Source organism: Drosophila serrata, unplaced genomic scaffold, assembly GCF_035046125.1.
Source record: "Drosophila serrata isolate PLE 108 unplaced genomic scaffold, ASM3504612v1 contig_276, whole genome shotgun sequence".
Taxonomy (NCBI): Eukaryota; Metazoa; Arthropoda; class Insecta; order Diptera; family Drosophilidae; genus Drosophila; species Drosophila serrata.
The window spans coordinates 11,707,492-11,727,019 of NW_028257174.1; the positions used below are offsets into that span (position 1 = coordinate 11,707,492).

General features: G+C 38.6%; 1 protein-coding gene and 1 long non-coding RNA gene across 3 annotated transcripts in view; one reads left to right on the forward strand and one right to left on the reverse strand.

Annotated features, from left to right (window-relative positions):
• The window catches only part of NetA (Netrin-A), a 50,429-nt gene extending 36,460 nt beyond the window's left edge, over positions 1-13,969 (reverse strand). Inside the window, exons 1-2 of one of the 2 annotated variants that reach the window (XM_020949867.2) lie at positions 13,658-13,969; positions 11,958-13,127 (exon numbers count right to left, since the gene is read on the reverse strand). In XM_020949867.2, the coding sequence (XP_020805526.2) occupies positions 11,958-13,074 (1,117 nt within the window). In that variant the 5' untranslated portion in view covers positions 13,075-13,127; positions 13,658-13,969. The remainder of the gene's footprint in view (positions 1-11,957; positions 13,128-13,657) is intronic. The other variant, XM_020949868.2, reaches the window with a different exon arrangement.
• Positions 1-19,528, forward strand: part of LOC110181693 (uncharacterized) — a 178,825-nt gene that overhangs the window by 49,579 nt on the left and 109,718 nt on the right. The window lies entirely within an intron of this gene.

Below are 19,528 nucleotides of genomic sequence, written 5' to 3' on the forward strand. Positions count from 1 at the left end.
CTACTCTTTAGGGTATTACCCTCATTCGACTCCCCAAAACCTTTGTAAATCTCCACTTCATCTTCTCGGCTGCCAGCCTCTGCCACATTTTAATTGACCATGGCCAAGAAGTCGCACTTGGAAATGTCTCAATCAAAGACAAACACAACGTAAAAACAAAAATAAAAGAAGGCTGGATGGAAACGAGACGAAATCCAAAAGATACAACTGCCCACAGTAAATCTACATAAATTTAGGTGTCCCTCCCTCTCTATCTATCTCTCTGCTGAGGGTGAGGGAAAACCAAAATGAAAAAATAAAATAAAATAAAATAAAAAACCCCAAATCGAAACTTTTTCTTTTGTAGATGTAACATAGATGTTGTTGCTGTCGGTTTTTTTTCGGTGAACACACCCAACGTACATCAAAGTGTGTTGTGCTGTGTTGTGTTATGTTGTGTGTGTTGTGTGTGTGTTGATAATTTGCATTTGATTACGGGTTGTTAGCTGCGAAAATTGCGGTTCCGGCAAAAGGCTTTGATTTCTAATCAAAGCCATCGGATCTTGTAGAACGAAGATTAGGAGGAGTCCAACTCAGAGTTTCTTTTGACACGGGTCTTATGATACTTGATCCGCTTTTCCCCCTCTGTATGTTTTTCTTGTTTTTGTTGTCGGTTCTGTTTGGGTTTCCCGTGAGAGATTTCACTCGATGGAGTTGTCAATGTTCTCGTGTCGCCTAATAAGCTCGTTTGCAGTCCTCAAAAAAAGTTTATAAATAAAATTAATAACATCGAATTAACAATGGGGAAAATTCGACGTCGTCGACAAAAGGCCAAACTCAATAACAATAAAAATAACAAGATGTCATAAAATGGGAGTGGGGAGGAAAGCCTTAAAATAAATAAATAAATAAACAAACAAATGGACGGGGATGCGGATGTAAGCGTGCAAAAAAAGGATAATTACGTGCTTGAGCAGCACAATGAAAAAACCAAATTAAAGTGAGCCGACGCAAAAAAAAAGGGGAGGCAAATCCAGGATTCAGATACAGATACAGATACGGGGGATCCAGGACGAAGGACACTCGCCCTTGGCAAATAAACAGGCGCATAAAAAACATGCCACTCCAGGGCCAAAAGACAAGACGGCGACGAGAACCAACCACCGAAAGCAACAATAAACAACAGCAAAATTACAAACAAAATAAATATGGCCACGACTATGCAATACCCGGGCAGCAGCATAAATAAAGCATGGGAAATATAGGAAAAATCAGCTATTTGAGGCTTAGAAAAAGTTATATATATATATTTAGGTATTATATATTTTTATAGAAAAATCCCTTGCAGCTTTCTTTTATATATATTCCAGCATACCCTTGCTTTCTCCCTGTCATAGGGTATGGGCAAAAAATAAAAAGGAAATCTTAAAATTTGTCAAATGAAAATATTTTCAAAAAAGGGAAAAATAAAATAACGATGAGTACCCATCCAAAAAAAAAAAAAAAACCCCAACCATTTCCCCCGAAAAAAAAAAGCCCGGCACAATGAAAGCTAGATTATTGTTGTTGGCTTTCCGTTTTCTTTTTTTTTTTTTTTTTTTTGCTGTATGTTGCCGCTTCGATGACTTAATCTCGTCGTCTTTTGGCGCCTGTCGGGCACCGACGAGAGTTGAGAAATCTCGACAAGATAGTCCCGGATCCAGGTCCAGGTCCAAGTCCCTTTTACCAAAATCCCCGCCTCAGGACAAAGAAGAACCCTTTCTGGGCAAAAAGGCTTTACCTTTCAAACAGGTGACCATTTGTCAGACCTCTTCCTCAGCCCAACATCGCAACTCCCAACCCCAACCTCATCTTTAGTTCACTCTGCGAAACAACCCCCGGACACCCAAAAAGGGGGTGGCTTCGAACAGGCATAGAACTCCAATTTGGGAAATACTTTTCCACAAAATATTTTTGTAAAATTTAATTAAAGTAAAAATGCCCAAAATAACATCGATGGCAGAGATGCCTCTCTCTGTGGATGCCTGACTGGCTGCGGAAAGCAATAACGATCTAAAATGGAAACTAAGTTGCCAAAGTTTGGGGTATGAGATGCAGGAGGAAGCCACAGTCATGTCCATATTCAGGACATATTTTCTAATGGGAATAAACTGTGGGAAAGTGAATGGAAATTGGCAAGGACTTGTCTCCTTTACCTTTAGAACAAAAGGAAGGTAAGGGAAAGTTAAGTTAAGCAATTAAACCTGTTTTTAAGGGGGAATCACCATCATCTCATCTCTGTTGGGTTCTGGTGATGCTTGGAGCATCATTAGGGCTGCGAAAAGAAAGCCGTAAATTTTCCCTCCAGTGTCCGTGTGAAAATGCTTTGGTTTCCCTCACTCCCACTCCGATGCCTTGCTGCGATAGGCCCCGGTTTTTGGAGTTAATTATTTGCCTGACCCAAGGCGACTGGCACACACACACACACCTGTTCCACTCTACACACCCATCTCCACAGCATCTCTCCGCCCCCTGAAACAGTATCATCTCGTGATGGGCATCATTCGACAGTTTCAATTTTAATTGCTTTTAACGTCTCCCGCCTGATGAGATAGAAAAAGGGGGCTTTTTAGCTTTGGATTTTCCAACTTGAAATTAGCTTTTTACTTTATTTTATCTCATTTTTATATTTATTTATTTATTTCTCTGCATTTTTCGTTGCTTGTTTGTTTATCTTTTGTGTCTGTGTGTGTGTGGAGGGTTAATATTTGAGTTTGCCTTTGTCCGGAGGCGTGGCCAGTGCCAGAAAAAAAGCAAAATGTCGAAAATGAAGAAACATGTTGCAATTTGGTCAACTCGCCTAATGAGCTTTTTATTTGACTACAAAAAATAATAAAAATAAAACTCAGCAAAGCACCGGAGGGGGAAATCTCTGGGTACAGTCAGGGATATCTTTGGGTACTTTATAAAATGAGTAACGATTAAGTACAGAATATTACTTGACTTGAAATTAATTGGTTCTTGCAAGCACAAAAAAATAGTGGAAGCCTTTACACTATTTCCTTTTTTTTAAATGGGTATATATTTAATTTTTTTATTATAATATGTTTAGGTACAATATTTGAGGCACTTTTAGGTACAATCTGGCAGTTAAAATCTTGTGCTAGAATCCATAAGAACTTGTTTAAGTTGATGTATAAAATATAATAATAAATATTTGCTGTACAAGTTGTAAAAAGTAATTCTATTTTACAAGTACACCTAAACAATTATGTATAAAATTTAATAATATATATTTCCGGTACCAGTTGTAAATAGTTATTATTCATTTTATAAACAAGGTCTAAAGGTTTCTAAGGATGAATTTGTTAGGAAGTCTTCTACCTTAAAGTTCTTTAAATGTAGTATCTTAATTATTTTTAATATAAATAGATAATACTGTACTTTAGTACTGTACCTGTCTTTTTGATTCTATGGGTACATTTAAAGCTGTACCAAGTGGCACTAGTGGCACTAATACACTGACTTTAAGGGGCAGCAAAACCCCACCCACAATTTCACAGCAGTTTTTGCCTCGTTTTCAAACACAAAACACAAATTGTGTGTTAAAGTCTTGTGATTAAACAACTTTGGCACCTTTGGCCACCGCCCCCTGTTTTTTGTTGTTGTATTTTTTGATTGCACTTCACACCTATGGGCAGGTATATATGTACACCTGAAACGGACTGGGAGGCGTCATCTATGCTACCATCGATGTCGTTCTCGGCCACTTTGCGCAACTTCTAGCCGGGATTTTTTGTTGGATTTTTTCTTTTTTAGATATTCTCTTCTTTTTGGATAAATTTGCCCGCTGACAGGAGGAGGAGGTTCGGGGCACTTGGGTCGATAATTAGGCGTATCTGGAGCACATTTTATGGCATGTTCGCAGGGGATAGCACATAGCCCACCGTGGGCAACATCGAGGAGGAGAGCCGTGTTTGTTTATCTATAAAACAAGTCCGAACCGAGATACCGAGCACCTATCAATCAAATGGGCTGACTAAATACAACTTAAAAATAGGTTAGTCAGACACACAAAGCCCCCATATGACCCGGAAAGCAGGGGAAAAGTAATGATTGCACTCGGCAAAATGTTAGCAATAATAAACAAAAAGTAAATAAAAGCGAAATAAAAACTTATTTTTAGACACCGAAAAAAAATACACTTCCAAGTATCTTAATTATTTGGCTCAGTGTTGTGCAGATTTTCCGAGAAAAATTCTTCCAAATGGATTTTCCCGTTAAAAGTGTAGCGATCATTAAAAAAGTTTGCTATGAGAATGAAATTACCTGAGAAATCTTCAAGTTATTTTGGCATAATTTCGGCATAACTAATATTTAAACTTTGCCGAGTTCTTGGGGGGAATTGTATTGCAAACAGGAAGTTGGTTTTTTGGAGGAACCAGAATGAGTCATAATTATATGCAGATTTAATGTTTAATTTAAGGAAACTTTTCAATCTGTTTCTAAAGTTAAAGTCATACTTTTTCGTGGGAAAATAAAAGCATTTAAAAGGTAACAAGTTATTTAAAATATTTTAAGAAAATTGTACAAGAAAGCGTTGGAATCTTAGGTCTTCTTTTAGTTATTTATTTCTTGTTGAATATTTTTTTAATATAAACAATTTATTAACTAGAAGTTTTGTGATCTCTGTAAGTCTTTTTAATTTATATTTTGAGCTAGACATCATCTACTGATCATATTTTTTAAGGAAACATAAAACCCTGAGACTGTCTTTCTTGCACTGCCTTTTTTCATATTAATAGAAAAGGCAGTACAACATTTTGTTGGTAAACCTCTGGCTTCTTCTAACCATTTTTGTTTATGTTTAATTTCTGGTCATTTTATGGCGCCCGCAACATCAACTTCTTTTGGCTTCTGTTGCAAGTCAAGGTGCAACAGCAGCAGAGACCAGCGGCAACAATAAAAAGGCGAAATGGGCGAATCTCGAATCGCATGTCCAAGTGTTTTGAAGCGTGCAACTTGGGGGAAGCCGAGAAGTTGTTGCCAGTTTGCTACGTCCGCTGCTGTGGCATAAGTCAACATGTCTGCGGCAACACCATGTGCCGTGTGCAATGTTGCCTGCATAAATCTGTTGCATGTTGCAGATGCTAGATGGTAAATGGTAAATGGTAAATGTTAAGCGCGGCAGCCACCTCTTTGGCGGCGTCCACGTTTTTCATCTGAGCCTTTTTGCCTTTGCGCTTCAATGCGATTTATTTGCCCGTTGTTTGTAATGCCATTTATTGCTGCAGTTTGGTTGTTGCTGCTGCTGCTGCTGTTGCTGCTGATGCTGCTGCTGCTGCAACTGCAACTGCAACTGCTGCTGCTGTTAAATGCTTATTTACATTACGTTTAGCGGCACCAGAAACTTGAAGAAGCTGAAGCTGAAGGTGAAAAGCTAAAGTTATAGAGCCCAAGGAGGTGTTGGCGGCTGCCCTGCACATAAATATACATATATGCATGTGAGTTTATATATATGTATATATATTTTTGATTTATGTTGCCGTTCTGCTGCTGCCGGGGTTTTTTTCCCTCCTGTCCGATATGCCATACATATCATTAGGCAGCCGGCTTCGAGGGGGGTTTGTTTAGTTTCTAGGAAATATTTGTCAGTTGGAGTTTTTACTCAAGAATATGATGGGTTTATGCTGAGAAACTTCTGTTTAGGCAAGGAAAATCTAGGAAAAACTGTCTGTTAAAGGCCTTAAAATGTCTTAAGATATTACTATGATTGTTTCTTATTATCTAAGATCTAAGAACTCCTACAAATAAGTCTTATTAAGCACTCTTAATCTTAATATGCCTTTATTACTTTAACTCTTTTCCATAAATATGATCATTAATTTACTTTCAATTCTACTTAATCTTAGTTATGTAATATATGACTTGTTTTGAAAAACTAATTAGCTATCCCTCGTTGCGCTTTCTGTTGCCTGTTGCATGTTGCCTGTTGTGTCTATTGATGTTGTTGTTGCGCATGGGCAGCTGCCCCAAGTCATAGTTCGTCTCTTTTGCCAGGTCGAAGGGAATTTTTCGCAATTCAAATAGCAAAATTCAAAGGAAATCCCCAAGTGGAGAACATGTGCTTTTCCTTGCTCCTTGTTTATGTACAAATGTATTAGCAACAAAAATGATTTAATAGATTCCACGAAGAGGCAAGATTCCCTCCCTCTAGCTTTTTTTTCCTGACTGCTGTTTGTGTTGACATTTGCCAAGGCGGCCAGGCGGCATTCACAGCTTATTAAAAATGTATCTGACAGCGCCATGAAGTATGCAGGCATCTGAAGGATAGGGAAAGGAATCTCAGTAACTGAATGCGAATGAGGGGAGAGAGTCCTGGCCCCCTGATCCAATTAACTGCTTACACAAAACTCAAATGGCCAGACAAATAGAGACCAGAGAGAGAGAGGGAGAGGGAGTCCTTCGCAGGACATGTGTATGGTCCCAAGCTCCAACTCACCTGCCAAGTAATAACAGTTAAAATCAACGCATAGCATTCGTCCTGACTCGTCCTCACTGGCCCTTGGCCATTCCCAAGCAGACACACAAATACACATAGAAAACGAGGAGAAGGTCCTTTTTTTTTGCTACCTTTTTGAAGCATCTGCTGCCAGGAGAAGCAATGTCTGCAGTTTATATGGTAAATAACATTACCTATCCCATTTTGCATGTTTGAAAAACCTAGAAAAGTTTATAAAACATACACAACATATCCTGTGTAGAGCATTTGCCATTCGTTGGCAGGACACAGCTGTAGATCCGCCTCAAAGCTGCTGACTTAACGTTGCCGTTTTGCTTTTGCTTTTGTTTTGTTTTTGGCTTTTGAGCTGCTGCGTCTCTGTGTGTCCTGTGTTTCCCGTGTGTCCTGGCTGTTGCCTTTTGCTTTTGACGTTGGTCCTTGGCCGCCGGGGTTGCATGTGTAGCGTTATGTGCATAAAAAATAATCATAATCACTTGAAAGCCAAGCCCGAGAACGGGATCCTGAACCCAAACACAAACCCAAACCCGACTCAAACTCTAGAAAGGGGAGAGTCCTGGCTCCGAGCGTTTTGAGCACTCAGAAAATATATACATAAACATATATAAATCCTGAAACGGAATCAAGCAGCGGCCAAGTGATTTTCACTTTGCAATTTGTTCTGTGCTGATGCTTTCCAAAGGCTTATTAAAAATATGGCTAAATGAATTTTGATGAAATTTAAATCCCTTTCTCTGACATTACAGCAGGTCCTGGCCAGGTCCTGGGAGAGTGTGACATGCGTGTGTTGGCCAGTAAATCAGAGCGAATGGCGATGACAGCCTCGTCACAGACAGCCGGGTCATCATAACGAATGGCCCCAAAACCCCCCTCAAAAAACCCATCAGCAAATCCCGAAAAAACCCCCTTTCACCACCTGGGGATTTCATATGCTTTTTTGTGTGATCCTAAAAATTCTAGGGTATATATTTTAAACAAGAGTTTAAAGCATTAAAATTATAACTATAACATTTAAATGAGAGGTTGACAGTTTAAACAGACTCTTTATTGTAACTTCTCTGTAGTAATAATCTCTTTAAAATAGGGTATCCCCATGTCGTGACTGTCCCTTTTCCTTGTATATTTTTTCCACCGACTGAAGTGCGCATTTGACAAGCCCGGTAAACAACAATTAAAATGACAACAGAGGAGCTTGGCGAAGGCGAAGGGATTTTTGCACGTTTCGCTTTTCGCTTTCGCTTAGTTAGGGAGAATGTCACAAACAAAAAATAAAAATAAAGGGAGAGGGAGAGGGAAAAAGGAAGAAGGACTCCCCTCTGAAATGTAACTGATGAAAACTGACACAAGGATGCTGTGCGAAATTATAGCCGCAGGACCTTTGCATTCCCACACACAAAAGCAGCGAAAATCGTAGCCGAACAATGCCAGTGCCCCAGCATTCAGGACAAATAACTTGAGGACATGCCAATGCAATTTCGAATCAATGTCCAGGACTAGCCAATGAAGACGCAACCAGGAGAAGCGACAGCTCCAAAAAAAAAATGTATATATAGAAACAGGAAAAGGAATCTCATCTAGAAACTCTGATGGGAGGAAAAGTGCAGTTAGAACCCAGGGGAAATGAATACATATTTTGGTAAAGGAAATAAAGAGCAGACCAGGACTCTTGAGGTACCTAATATCAACTAATATCTAGAAAGAATTGAATACTTATTTTTGGGAAAGGAAATAAAGTAAAGAAAGGACTCTGTGGGTACCTAATATTACCCAATATCTAGAAGGAATTGAATACATATTTTTGATAGAAAATAAAGAGCAGACAGGACTCTTTAAGTACCTAATATATCTAGAAGTTATTGAATACTTTAAATATTAACTTCAAGTTGAGTTAGCAAGGAACTTTAGCTTGGAACTTTGATGTTATTTAACTCTGATCTTAAATAATTTCTTTATCATATATTTTTCTTATACATTTCTCTCTCGATTATCTCTATCCCCAACCTTGTGATACATTCTTGGTCTCCTCTGGATGACACATAACCATCAAGTAGTGGCTACCTCCTCCTCCTCCTCCTCCGTGAATCTCTTCCATTCGGTATCATTTGGACAAATTGGCCGGCTAATTTGCTCGGCATTTTGCCTAAGCCCAGGAACATTTATCACAGCTCTTTAAGCATTTCAGTCTTCGAGGGGCAGCCGCAAAGAGTGAAACTATTTTTGGTGCGGCAACAACGCGGCGTATGAGTAATGTCTTGATTTGCCAAACGTTTTAAACGGATTTAAATTTATTTATTGCGTCGCCCAATGTTAATTTTAGCCTCTAGTTTCTCTCTCGCTCCCTCCTCTATCTTGTTTGTTTGTTTTCGTTTTAATTTTTTTGAATGCTGCTATAATGAATTTCAATCTGAATCCAAATCCAAATCAAAAGGTGTTGACGGAAGTGTGATAGAGCATGCAGTTCTCCCTCCCCTTATGATTGGGTCAAAGTTGGCCGCCTTTTTTGACTTATTGGGAATATTTTACATGGGGCAGATATAGATATAGATCGTATGGCTATAAATCCAAGAAATTTATGCTTCGAATTGGGAGTTTTGTGCGATTTATGGATGACTTCCGGTGGTGTGTGTTTGTGTGTGGAAAATAATGTCATGGCATTTGTGCATTAATCACGATTTTCTCTTAAATGATTGTTATGAAATATCCGTTTGTGTTTTGATATATACACATATATATATAATGGATATAATTTTAAATCAGATTGATATAGAAAGAGCATTCATTCAAGGCTATTTATTTGCAATATATTATTAGATATCTTGTTCTAATATAAATCTTTCTTTTTATCCTGCAAATCCTGGAAGTAATCAAAGTGCATTTTGATTCGCCTCAATATTTCCTCATACAAATTTATATATATTTCCATAATTATTCCCAAATCTCTTTATTAATCCGCAAGAATTGCTTCACAGTTCAATAAGAGATATAATCGCGGGGAATAATGCTTTCAATTCCAATGCAATCTGCACACATATGGTTGCTTTTCCTCATTTTCTGTGCCGCTCATCGGAAATGTTTTGCTGGCGAGGACATTTCCCCGATTTTTCCCCAGATTTTCCGTTTCCCTTTCATTGGCGGTCAGTAATTGCCGGCTGGCGGTGTTGTTTTTTTTTGTTTGAGGTCACATTGAACGTCAAAAGCGATGGCGATGGCAACGTTAATTTCGTTTGCCCATAAACATGCAACATATGCGCGTCGTCCTGCAAAGGGGATGGGCGGAAAGGAGGCGGGTTGCAACCCTAATAAACCCATACGGGAGAGAGAGAGGCGGTTGTCCTGCCACACGTGCCTGCCCCTGATAAGAGCGTCCAGCCCTTGTCCTTTGTGTGCAAGGCGAGTGTGTATGTGTGTGTGTGTGTGTGCTGGTGTGACTGTGATTTATGCACTAAACAATGGCAAAAGGTCCTGCGCCCCCGCAGGACACACGAGCAAGAAAAACAGAAAAATACAAGCAGAGAAACTGCAATGTTATGGCACATGATGACCACGAAGGACACTTTCATCAAGTGCCAGGAACAAGCACAGCGCCCACTTTGAGTGATGTCATCTAAATTTCTATATAATTTAAGCTTCCAAAATATAAAATATGAGTAATATATCCATAAGAACCGAAAGCAACCTAAGCAGGAGAAGGATATTTATAATTATAATTATTTCAACAACATTTCAATGTCCTTACAGGCAATCTCTCAACCCTCAAACCCTCATATTTTCCAAAGGTACACAACATATATACATAGCTCTCTGTGTTCGCTGCTTATCAAATTAATTTCGCTTAAATTCGCGCTTATTGTTGTTCGAGTTCAGCGAGTTTTAGAGGGTTAATTGCGAGGGCTTATCCTTGCAGCATTGAAATCCGAGGGTTGGACCCCGTGAGTTTGTCGATTGATTGTGAAAACGGTTTCACTTTCATAAAACCCCTACACGTGTCCATTGAGTTGTTCAATTATGGCTAAGCCAAATCCGCAGTCCAAACAGTCTTCGAGGTTGTTGCAGGACTCCTTATCCATATCCTGCACCCAAAAATCCAAAAGAAAAAAAGAGCATACTGATGACGTTAAGACGTAAACCAAACACACGCGACAGCCGACTCGAAATTGAATTCAGATGGAGTTGTCCTGGAATCTGCCACCCCCCTGGTGCTTCTCCTCCTTACAACTTCTTTATTTTAACTTTGCGCCCCCTGATATGTTTGCTCAACAGATTGGCCCAGCCGGCGAGTCCTTTGGGGGTTACTCCCGCCTAAAAGGGAAATTTCCTTTCCCATACTCTTTATTGGTCCTGTTTTGCTTTGGCTTATGATTGGGGGATTGTGCTGCTGACTCTCCTGTAACCAGGTAGCTAACTTTGCTGGGCAACACATGGTAAGAGTCCCAGGTAAACCTGGTTTTAGGTAGAGTCCTCCCATAGATTGACCATGGGTTAAGCCCTTGCAAAAAATCACATAAAGCCTGGCAACAATTTGGCTGGAAAACTCATTGCCACGCCTCAAAATCCCCATAATAGCATCAATCTGGTCGAGTTTTGACTTGGTTAAATAGTTTTTTCTTGTCCTAAGGATAATGTTTCAACAAGAGGCTGCCTTTTGTAACAATCTTTTTGAGATTTTAGATAGAAGATTAAAGATCTGTCTGTTTTCTTAGATCTTATTCAAATGGAATATAGAGTTTTCAATTAAAAGTATAAAGTAAAAGACCAGGTGTAACTTTTGTTGATTTTAAAATATTTTTACTATTTTAAAGGTATTTCAATTTCACTCAGAAGCTTGAAACAAAATCAAGAAGTCATTTCCGACCCTAAAAACCATATATATTCTTGATCAGCATCAACAGCTGAATCAATCTAGACATGTTTGGAAGAAATTAAAATTTTTCAAATTTTGTCATAATTTTATAAGGGGTTACATCATTAAAATTTATAAAATTTGATAAAAATTTTAAATTTCTTAAATTTTGAATTGAGTATGCAGATTTTTTAACCCAGTAAAAAGAAATATAGGACCGCTTTCCGATTTCAATTTAATGATTTTTTGGCTTAGTTATGCGTTTTTCAATCTTTGCTTAGTCGGAAAAATTGTCATATAAAAATATGGAAAAATATCGGTTCAAGTAATGCAAATATTTATTATATAGTATTATATAGCGATGTATATAATCTTCGTCTTCACACAGTTAGTTCCCTTTTTTGTTTCCTATTAAACAGAGCTGTAGAATTGTAGAATTGTAGTTTATATAGCTCCAGGAATAAATAAACATTACCCTAAGTTGCTCTAGTTTCACTGAGCTTCCAAAACAAATCAATCTATATAGATTTTCTAAACAAACTCCCTCTAAACACAGCAAATACTTATTAAATTAAATAATGACAAAATATCACTACTAATTAAGTAAAAGTTCTCCAACTTAGTCAGAGATTAACTCACCTTTGCACTGATTGGTTTCCTTTGCCGTGGCCCTGGCCCAGGGTCGATCAAAGTGGAATAACTTGCATCTCTCGCAATCCCTGCCCGCCGTATTGTGGCTGCATTCGCAGCTCAGCTGTCCATTGGCATCCGGTGAGCATTTGGAGGCGTGGCCGTTGCACTTGCAACGTCCGCCCACCGTAAAGTCTGACACGGCGTAGTGGAGTCCCCCGCCGGGGCCCACAGCTGTTGTAGATGCCTCCACAGCATCCGCTCCTGGATTCAGCTCAATATTATTGTTACTCGCTGGTCCATGGACCAACGGCAAACTGTACTTCCCTCCGGTGAGGAGTTCAGCCGCCGAACCGGCTCCCATCTCGGCCAGCGGCAAGTGGAGACGATGGAATACAATCCTTATATCGGTGGCCGTCACAAAGTCCTGCAACACCGGCGAGGAGTCAAGATCACGAGCCGAGGGTCGCCCGTCCAGGGTGCTAAAGGCAATCCTCGAGGGCACTCCTCCGGCTAGCCTCGTGAGATCCGTGCAACGAGCCTCGTGTTCATTGTGCCGGCTGACAGTCTGCCGGGCAGGACGACCAAAGTATCGACGACACTGGGAGCTATAGAACTGAAATGGCTGCCAATTGAGGCCGTAGTCGGAACTCTTGTAGATCACCATGGAGTCGGGTCGTGGAGCATGCGGACAGAGCTGTAGGGTCACATAGGTCAGCTCGAACTTCTTGCCCAGGGAGAGGGTTAAGGTGACATTGTCACCATTACCACTACCCCCAATGGCATTGCCGCCCGAAACGGGAGCAGAGCGCCAGCAGGTGACATTGTTGGAGTTATTTAGATCCGTGAGTGCCCGGGATGGGAAGCTCTTTAGGGGATTGGATAGGTCACAGGTGTGACAGGCCATGTCCCTTTCTCGCTCCTGAAATTCACAATATCTCTGAGGTCCTTTCGATCCGCAAGTACTGCTGGCCATAACCGGGGCATCGTAGGCGGCATTCACAAAATCCGGAACACAGACACGTGGCTTACCACCGGCTTTGTCGTAGCAGAAATCATCATTGGGAATGGCCCAAACGCTGGCCAGGAGCACCAGGCTACAGATCAGGGCCAAAAGGTGGGTCATACTGGCTACCGTGAGGGATCTCTAGCCTGGTTTTAATCTGTGGCCTTTAATCACTGTGGAAAATGAAACACTTTTCAGTATGTTGTCACTTGATGGGTTATGGGGATAGCATTTAAATTCATTTAATTGTTACTTTATTAGGTTTATTGTATTTAAAATTTGCAATTAAGTCTTTTTTAGTTGATTTGAATACCCTTGGATCATATTTTTCTCATGGAAACTATATGTATTTTAAAATATTTATTTTAACACCAATCTCTATGATTTATGTTTCTATTAATATAAATTCTCAATGGTTTAATTTAAAATTTAATGAAATTTGTATAGCTACTTTCAATATTTTTACTTATTTATTTCAAATAATCACAAAAAGAGTCACTAAAACATTGATAAGATTTTAAGCTACAATTTCCAACATTTTAACTGAATTTACAAAAAGAATACATAAGAAGACTTTTAAAAAATTAAATATATATGTTATTAAAATATTTTCTATTATTCCAAAGAATAGACTAATAAGTCCTAGTCAGTTTTATAAATATTTATAGTTATTATGGTTAAATTTTCATCAAATGTTCAATACCTTTTCACTTGAGTTTTTCACTGCAAAACTTTTGCTGATTTTTAATAACTTTTCACTCGAATCACGTATTGTTTTTAGGGTCACAAAAAATTCCAAAAGTCGTTTATTTTCTCAAAAGTTTAAACCCTTTTTTTTCACACAGAGGAAAACCAACTCGAAAAAAAAGGAGTAACGAAAATCCGGCGCTTCGGCAGCCGTATGCGCAGGCGTTTTAAGTCGCTCGATTCGGGTCGCGTCGGAGAGTTTTAAATCGCGTGCGAATCGCGTCGTTACGTCAAGTCGTCGGCTGTCCACGAACGACTGTTCGTGTTTGTTCGGTGTGCGAACATTTGTGTTGCGATCGTCGCTTGCAGCATGTTGCCGAGAGTGATGCTGCAGCAGCAGCAGCAGCATGTTGCCAACCTGAGAGTGGGAGAGAAGCTGCAATATGACGCAGTTGCGCAGTCTGCTCGCAACATGTGTTTGTGTTGCTGTTGCTGTGCAGCTTTGTTGCTTGCATTTGGTTGGATCAAGAAATGTTGCCAAGACTCTCGGATTTACGAATATGACTTTTGTTTATGTTTTTTTTTTTCAAAGGAGAAGGGGGATCGTGGGGTCGTAAATTATTTACCAGTGCTTTGTGGAGCTTCTTGGTAATTGCTAATATTTATATTTACTTGAAAACGCATAATTTTCCTTATAATTTGCAACTAAAATGTGAATTTGGGTTAATTAAAAAAGTTTTTATTACAATGTTTATACTATACTTCTTCTTGAAAATAATCGGCCAGTAGAGAAACTTTAAATTAACATTAATATATATAAAAAAATTCCTGTTTTTTGCTAAGTTTAGTTGCAAAACTGCTGATGTCACCATAGCTTCTACCTTGACTGTCATTTAATTAAAAAACAAATAAACAAGAAAGGAAGCGAACTTCGACATACCGAAGTTTATATACTCTTTCATTTCGTTCGCCTCTACATTTTATATTAACAGTTTTACATTAATCGCTTTGCATTTTCCTTTATTTTTAAAGATTGTTTGTATAGCAGCTATATGATATAGTAGTCCGATTGGAAATGGAAAAGTTATAAATTTTTTTCTTAACTTTTCGATCGTTCCTATGTCAGCTATATATACATATGTATGTATAGATATAGTCCACCGATTCGCCATGCTCCGATTTATATATTCGTAAAATTATATAGAAGAATAACTCCATACTTTCATTAAAAAACCTTGCTCTTTGTTTCAAAACAAATCTCGCACATCTGTACTTATGATTCCCAACTGGTTCAAACTTCCCCGGAACGAAGTGACTGCTGCCAGCCAAGTCTTAGACATGTGTTGTGTTACAAAAATTGCAAGTCATTGTTTATTAGTGTTCATATATACTTACTGATAATAGTAACTTATGATCATTGATACTTATTGACCATAGTTACTCACAGATCATAGTTAATTACTGGTTATAGATACTTACTGCTCATAGGTTCTCACTGCTCATAGTTATTTAATGATCGTAGTTATTTACTGATCATAGTTTCTTAATGTTCATTGCTACTTACTGATCATTTTTACTCATTGGCTGAAAGATAGTTACTGATCCTCGACATTTAACAACCGTTTTTCTCGCAGTTTTATTATTTAGTATTCAGATTTTCATAAAATTTATATTGTAATTGAATATAATATAATAATAAAAGATAGCTTTGAATCAAATTAAATAAAAATATGTTAAAAACTTGAAAAGTTATAACCCTACAAGGGTATTAAAAGCTGACATAGTTGAAAAGCAAAAAAATGGGTTAATTCGAAGTTGGGAGCTCAGAATGCAAAAAAGTGCAAGACTTGCAACTTTCAGTGGCAACGGTAGAAACTATATTTCCCCTTCTCCAGCATAAATCCCACTCGATTTATACTTTTTGTAACTATGCTTTATGCGAACCCATCCTATAAATTCTACAACATCGTTTTATGGCTATATAGTACCTGGTAAACTCATAGAAACTAATTTATTGCCTCAATTTGAGTGTAAAAATTAAGGATTTTGGAAATATATGAGAGTGAGACTAGAATTTTCTTTATGACTTGATATATGCTGACTAGTTTTAATTATTGATTAAATAAATAGACCCTTTTGCGAAACTGCATAAACTCGCTCTACCTTCTGTTAGGTTACTTAATAAATACCTAAAGTTTATTGCTTTGGTTGGATAATATAATTAGCTTAATATTTTCTGGAATCAGCATAACGTATATAGATGTATCTTTACCTTACGCCAGAATAGTCTATAAATTCCAGTAGCTATGATCTTTGCGATTTAATGCAACTTTTGCTGAACTTTGATTACAATCGAATAGTATTTGTGGGGGACTAATCGAATTAAATGGATTTTTAAACTGATATATAGGTTATATAGTACTTAAACTGTGGGACAAGGTCTTGATTATGTCGGGGCGTTCCTTCTTTATTTTTTTCTCTCTTTTCTGGGTTGCTTATTCCGCTTCTATATTTCTCTTTGCTCTCTGTGTGTTTATGTTTGCCTTCGATGGCTATCGATAATGAAGACGACCGCTCTCGTCTTGGCCCGGTTCGAAATCCCACTCCCAATCCCCAACTCCGCCTCAAAACTCAACTCTCGTTCTTGGCGTTGGCCAAGTTATTAAGTTGTCGTTAATGAAAATCATCAATTTTCGAAGAGGGGCGCGTAATTACGACGAGTGGATGGCGATGGCCGATGTCGATCCGCTGGCCGATGGCTTCATTAAAGCCCGGCCTCTGGCTCCCGCCCCCACAGCCCCCACATCCCCCTCTTTTTTTTCTGTGGTTAGAGGCGCCTCTACTCCAGCATTTTCTGCATTCACTGCCTGCACCTTGCTGATAAGAGTTCCACTTTCTGTGGCCGTCTGTGGTTCCATAATCGCCGGCCACGCGATTTGTTTGTTTTGGGCTTTTGGAGGCGCATATAATTAGCTGTAGAGGGAAAGGAAGGTGTGATGAGGGAGGAGGAGTGGGTATTGGGAGGGATTTGGGAGTGGGTCATGTGTGTGTGGTTATTGGTCGAAACCACATGTGAATCTGGCTTGATTGTCGGTTTTCTCACGAGGTGAATTCCAAGAACAAATTGTGCAAGTACGAAGCTATTATCGATAACCAAGGACCAAATATAGATAATTTAAACCTAATACTATAAAGAATACAATATTAATACAATATAAATTATATATATTTATGTTAAAAACCAATAAAGTAATGCCTGCTTTCCTTCCATTCACCGTTTTCCATTTTCCTCTATTTTTAACGATTGTTTGCATTGCAGCTTTATGATATAATAGTCCAATTTTCATTAAATTTTACACAAACTTCTAGATTAATAAATAATGTTTATATATCAAGTTTGGTAAAAATCTGTTGAAAACTGGAAAAGTTATAATATTTATTTTTCAAATTTTCCGTTCGTTATATATATATATATATATATATATATAGTGCACCGATTCCCCATGCTCCGACTTATATACTAGTAAAATTATATAGAAGAATAACTCCATAGTTTCATTCGAATAGCTTGCTCTTTGTTCCAAAACAAATCTCGCACATCTGTACTTATGATTCCCAACTTGTTCTAACATCCCCGGAACGAAGTGACTGCTGCCGGCCACGCCTCAGAAACGTGTTGTGTTACAAAGTTGCAAGTCATTGTTTATTAGTGTTCAAAGTTAGTAACTGATTATAGTTAATTACTGGTTATAGGGACTTACTGATCATTGTTATTTACTAATCATAGTTACTTAATGTTCATTGATACTTATATATATGTAAACGCAGTCCCCTAACAATGGGTCTTAGGTCTCAGGAAGAATGATGATATGAATGATATATCGATATATTATCTATATAAATCTAACTAAAAACTTCCTCAAATTTATTTAAAATATTGACAGGCATCTAAAATAATCAACATTTTGTTTTCCCATCGATTTATTTGTTTAGTTTATTTATCCAAAGCTAAAATCGATTAATATCTTGCAATTATTTATATCGATCAAAGTAATTAACTTTAATTGAAGCCAGTGATTAGAGATGTCTGCCCGTTTGGTTGTCTCCTTTTGTGTGGTTGACTGTACAAATATGCCGCCCACACACACGCACACACATATCCGAGGAAAGACAGCTGGCCGGCTCATTTCCGCTTCCTTTGTTGATGCGGCTTCCACTTCCGCTCCGCTTCCATCTCCATGTCCCCATATCCCACTTCCATCTCCGCCCCCAAAAGCTGCTTCTGGTCGTGCGGCTTATCGGCTCCTTGCCGGGATTGGGGCTTGGATGCTTGGATGCTGGGATACTTGGTAGGAGTAGGAGGAGACTGGCAGGGGATCAGAACTTTTGCTTTATTACCTTGGCAGTAGGCGTGGCAGCAACAACCGCAAAGCCCACGACCGCAACAAGAGGACGAGGTGTGTGTGTGTGTGTGTGTGTGTATGAGAGGGCAGGCACTGTGAAAAATATATAAATAAACTAAGCCGCTAATTAAAGAAGGGATTAAGAAGAACTTGGAGACCAAATTATAATATATATGAAAATATATATATTTATGAGAATAAATATATTCGAAAAATATAAATAAAGTTCCCTCAAAGAACTTGTGCATATTTTTGGCTTAGTGTTTCTTTTGTGTTTGTCCCGCTCAATGTTTGTTTGTTTTTCCTGGATGTGTGTGTAGTGTGTGTGTTGTGTGTGTGGGCGGCCAGACAGTGCCAAACTTTGGCTTAATATTGGCAAGTGCGTAATGAAAATTGCATTGTCGTATTCGGTGGATGGGCTGGGATCGAAGTCCGGCCAGTCCTTTTGTCATTTGTACTACCAAAACGAGCTTTAGACCGCTTTCTGTCTGTCTATCTGTCTGTTTGTCGGTTCTGTTTGTTTGTTTGCTTGTTTGTTGGTTCGCCAGGCCGGCCGGCGGCAAGATTTTTAGATTATGACGGCTCTGAATCCTCTCCAGCCGGTTCAACTCCATTGTCTGTACTCCAAATCCCGCCAAGAGTGTGTTTAACAGGTAAAAAAATAATTTAAAAATATAAATTTCCCCTGTTTAAAGTGATAAAAAATAGATTTCCCACCAGAAAACATGTCTTGATAGCAAAATAATTTTTTTATTCCTTTATTTTTATTTTTAACAAGTATTATTTTGTTGCAGTGCAATTGTATTTGTTTGTCGCATTTATTTGTGTTTGGACACTCTTTCACTTTATTGGCGACATCAATGACCGTCCAGTCCTTCCTCCTTCCTCATCCCCATCGAGGATTTTGGGGGATTCACACGCCTGCAACCCGTTTGATCACTCGATTGCTCCCCCTATCCCACCACCCCCTCACCTTTTGGACCTTTGTGGTCGCTTTTTCGGCCAGTGTTTATCTTGGCCGTTTGTTTGTCTTTTCCGTAGTTGTATCTTGATTTTATTGCCCCAAAATTGCAAACATGCAAAGGCACAACCCGCACAGCGCCACAAAATGATATGGAAAGAAGGTGGAGAGGGGGCGTTGCAACTAAAACGCACAGATAGATGACTAGATTCCTATCAGCGTCAATAAATAAAGTTTTTAAATGGAACAAGAAAATAAATATGTGTCTCCCTGTGTCTCCTTGTTGTCACCGAGGACGAGAAGGACGGGGCAAGAGGATAAAGACAGTGGGGCAAATAATGATGAAAATAACAGCAAAAATATTAAAATGGGACTTTAGAAAAATTATATATATATATATTATATATATTGTATAAATTATTTAAATATTTTTATATTGGTTAAATCTCTGTAGACCCATTTTTATACCCTTGTAAGGGTATTCTAATTTCAGTCAGAAGCTTAAAATAAGACGAAGGAGGCA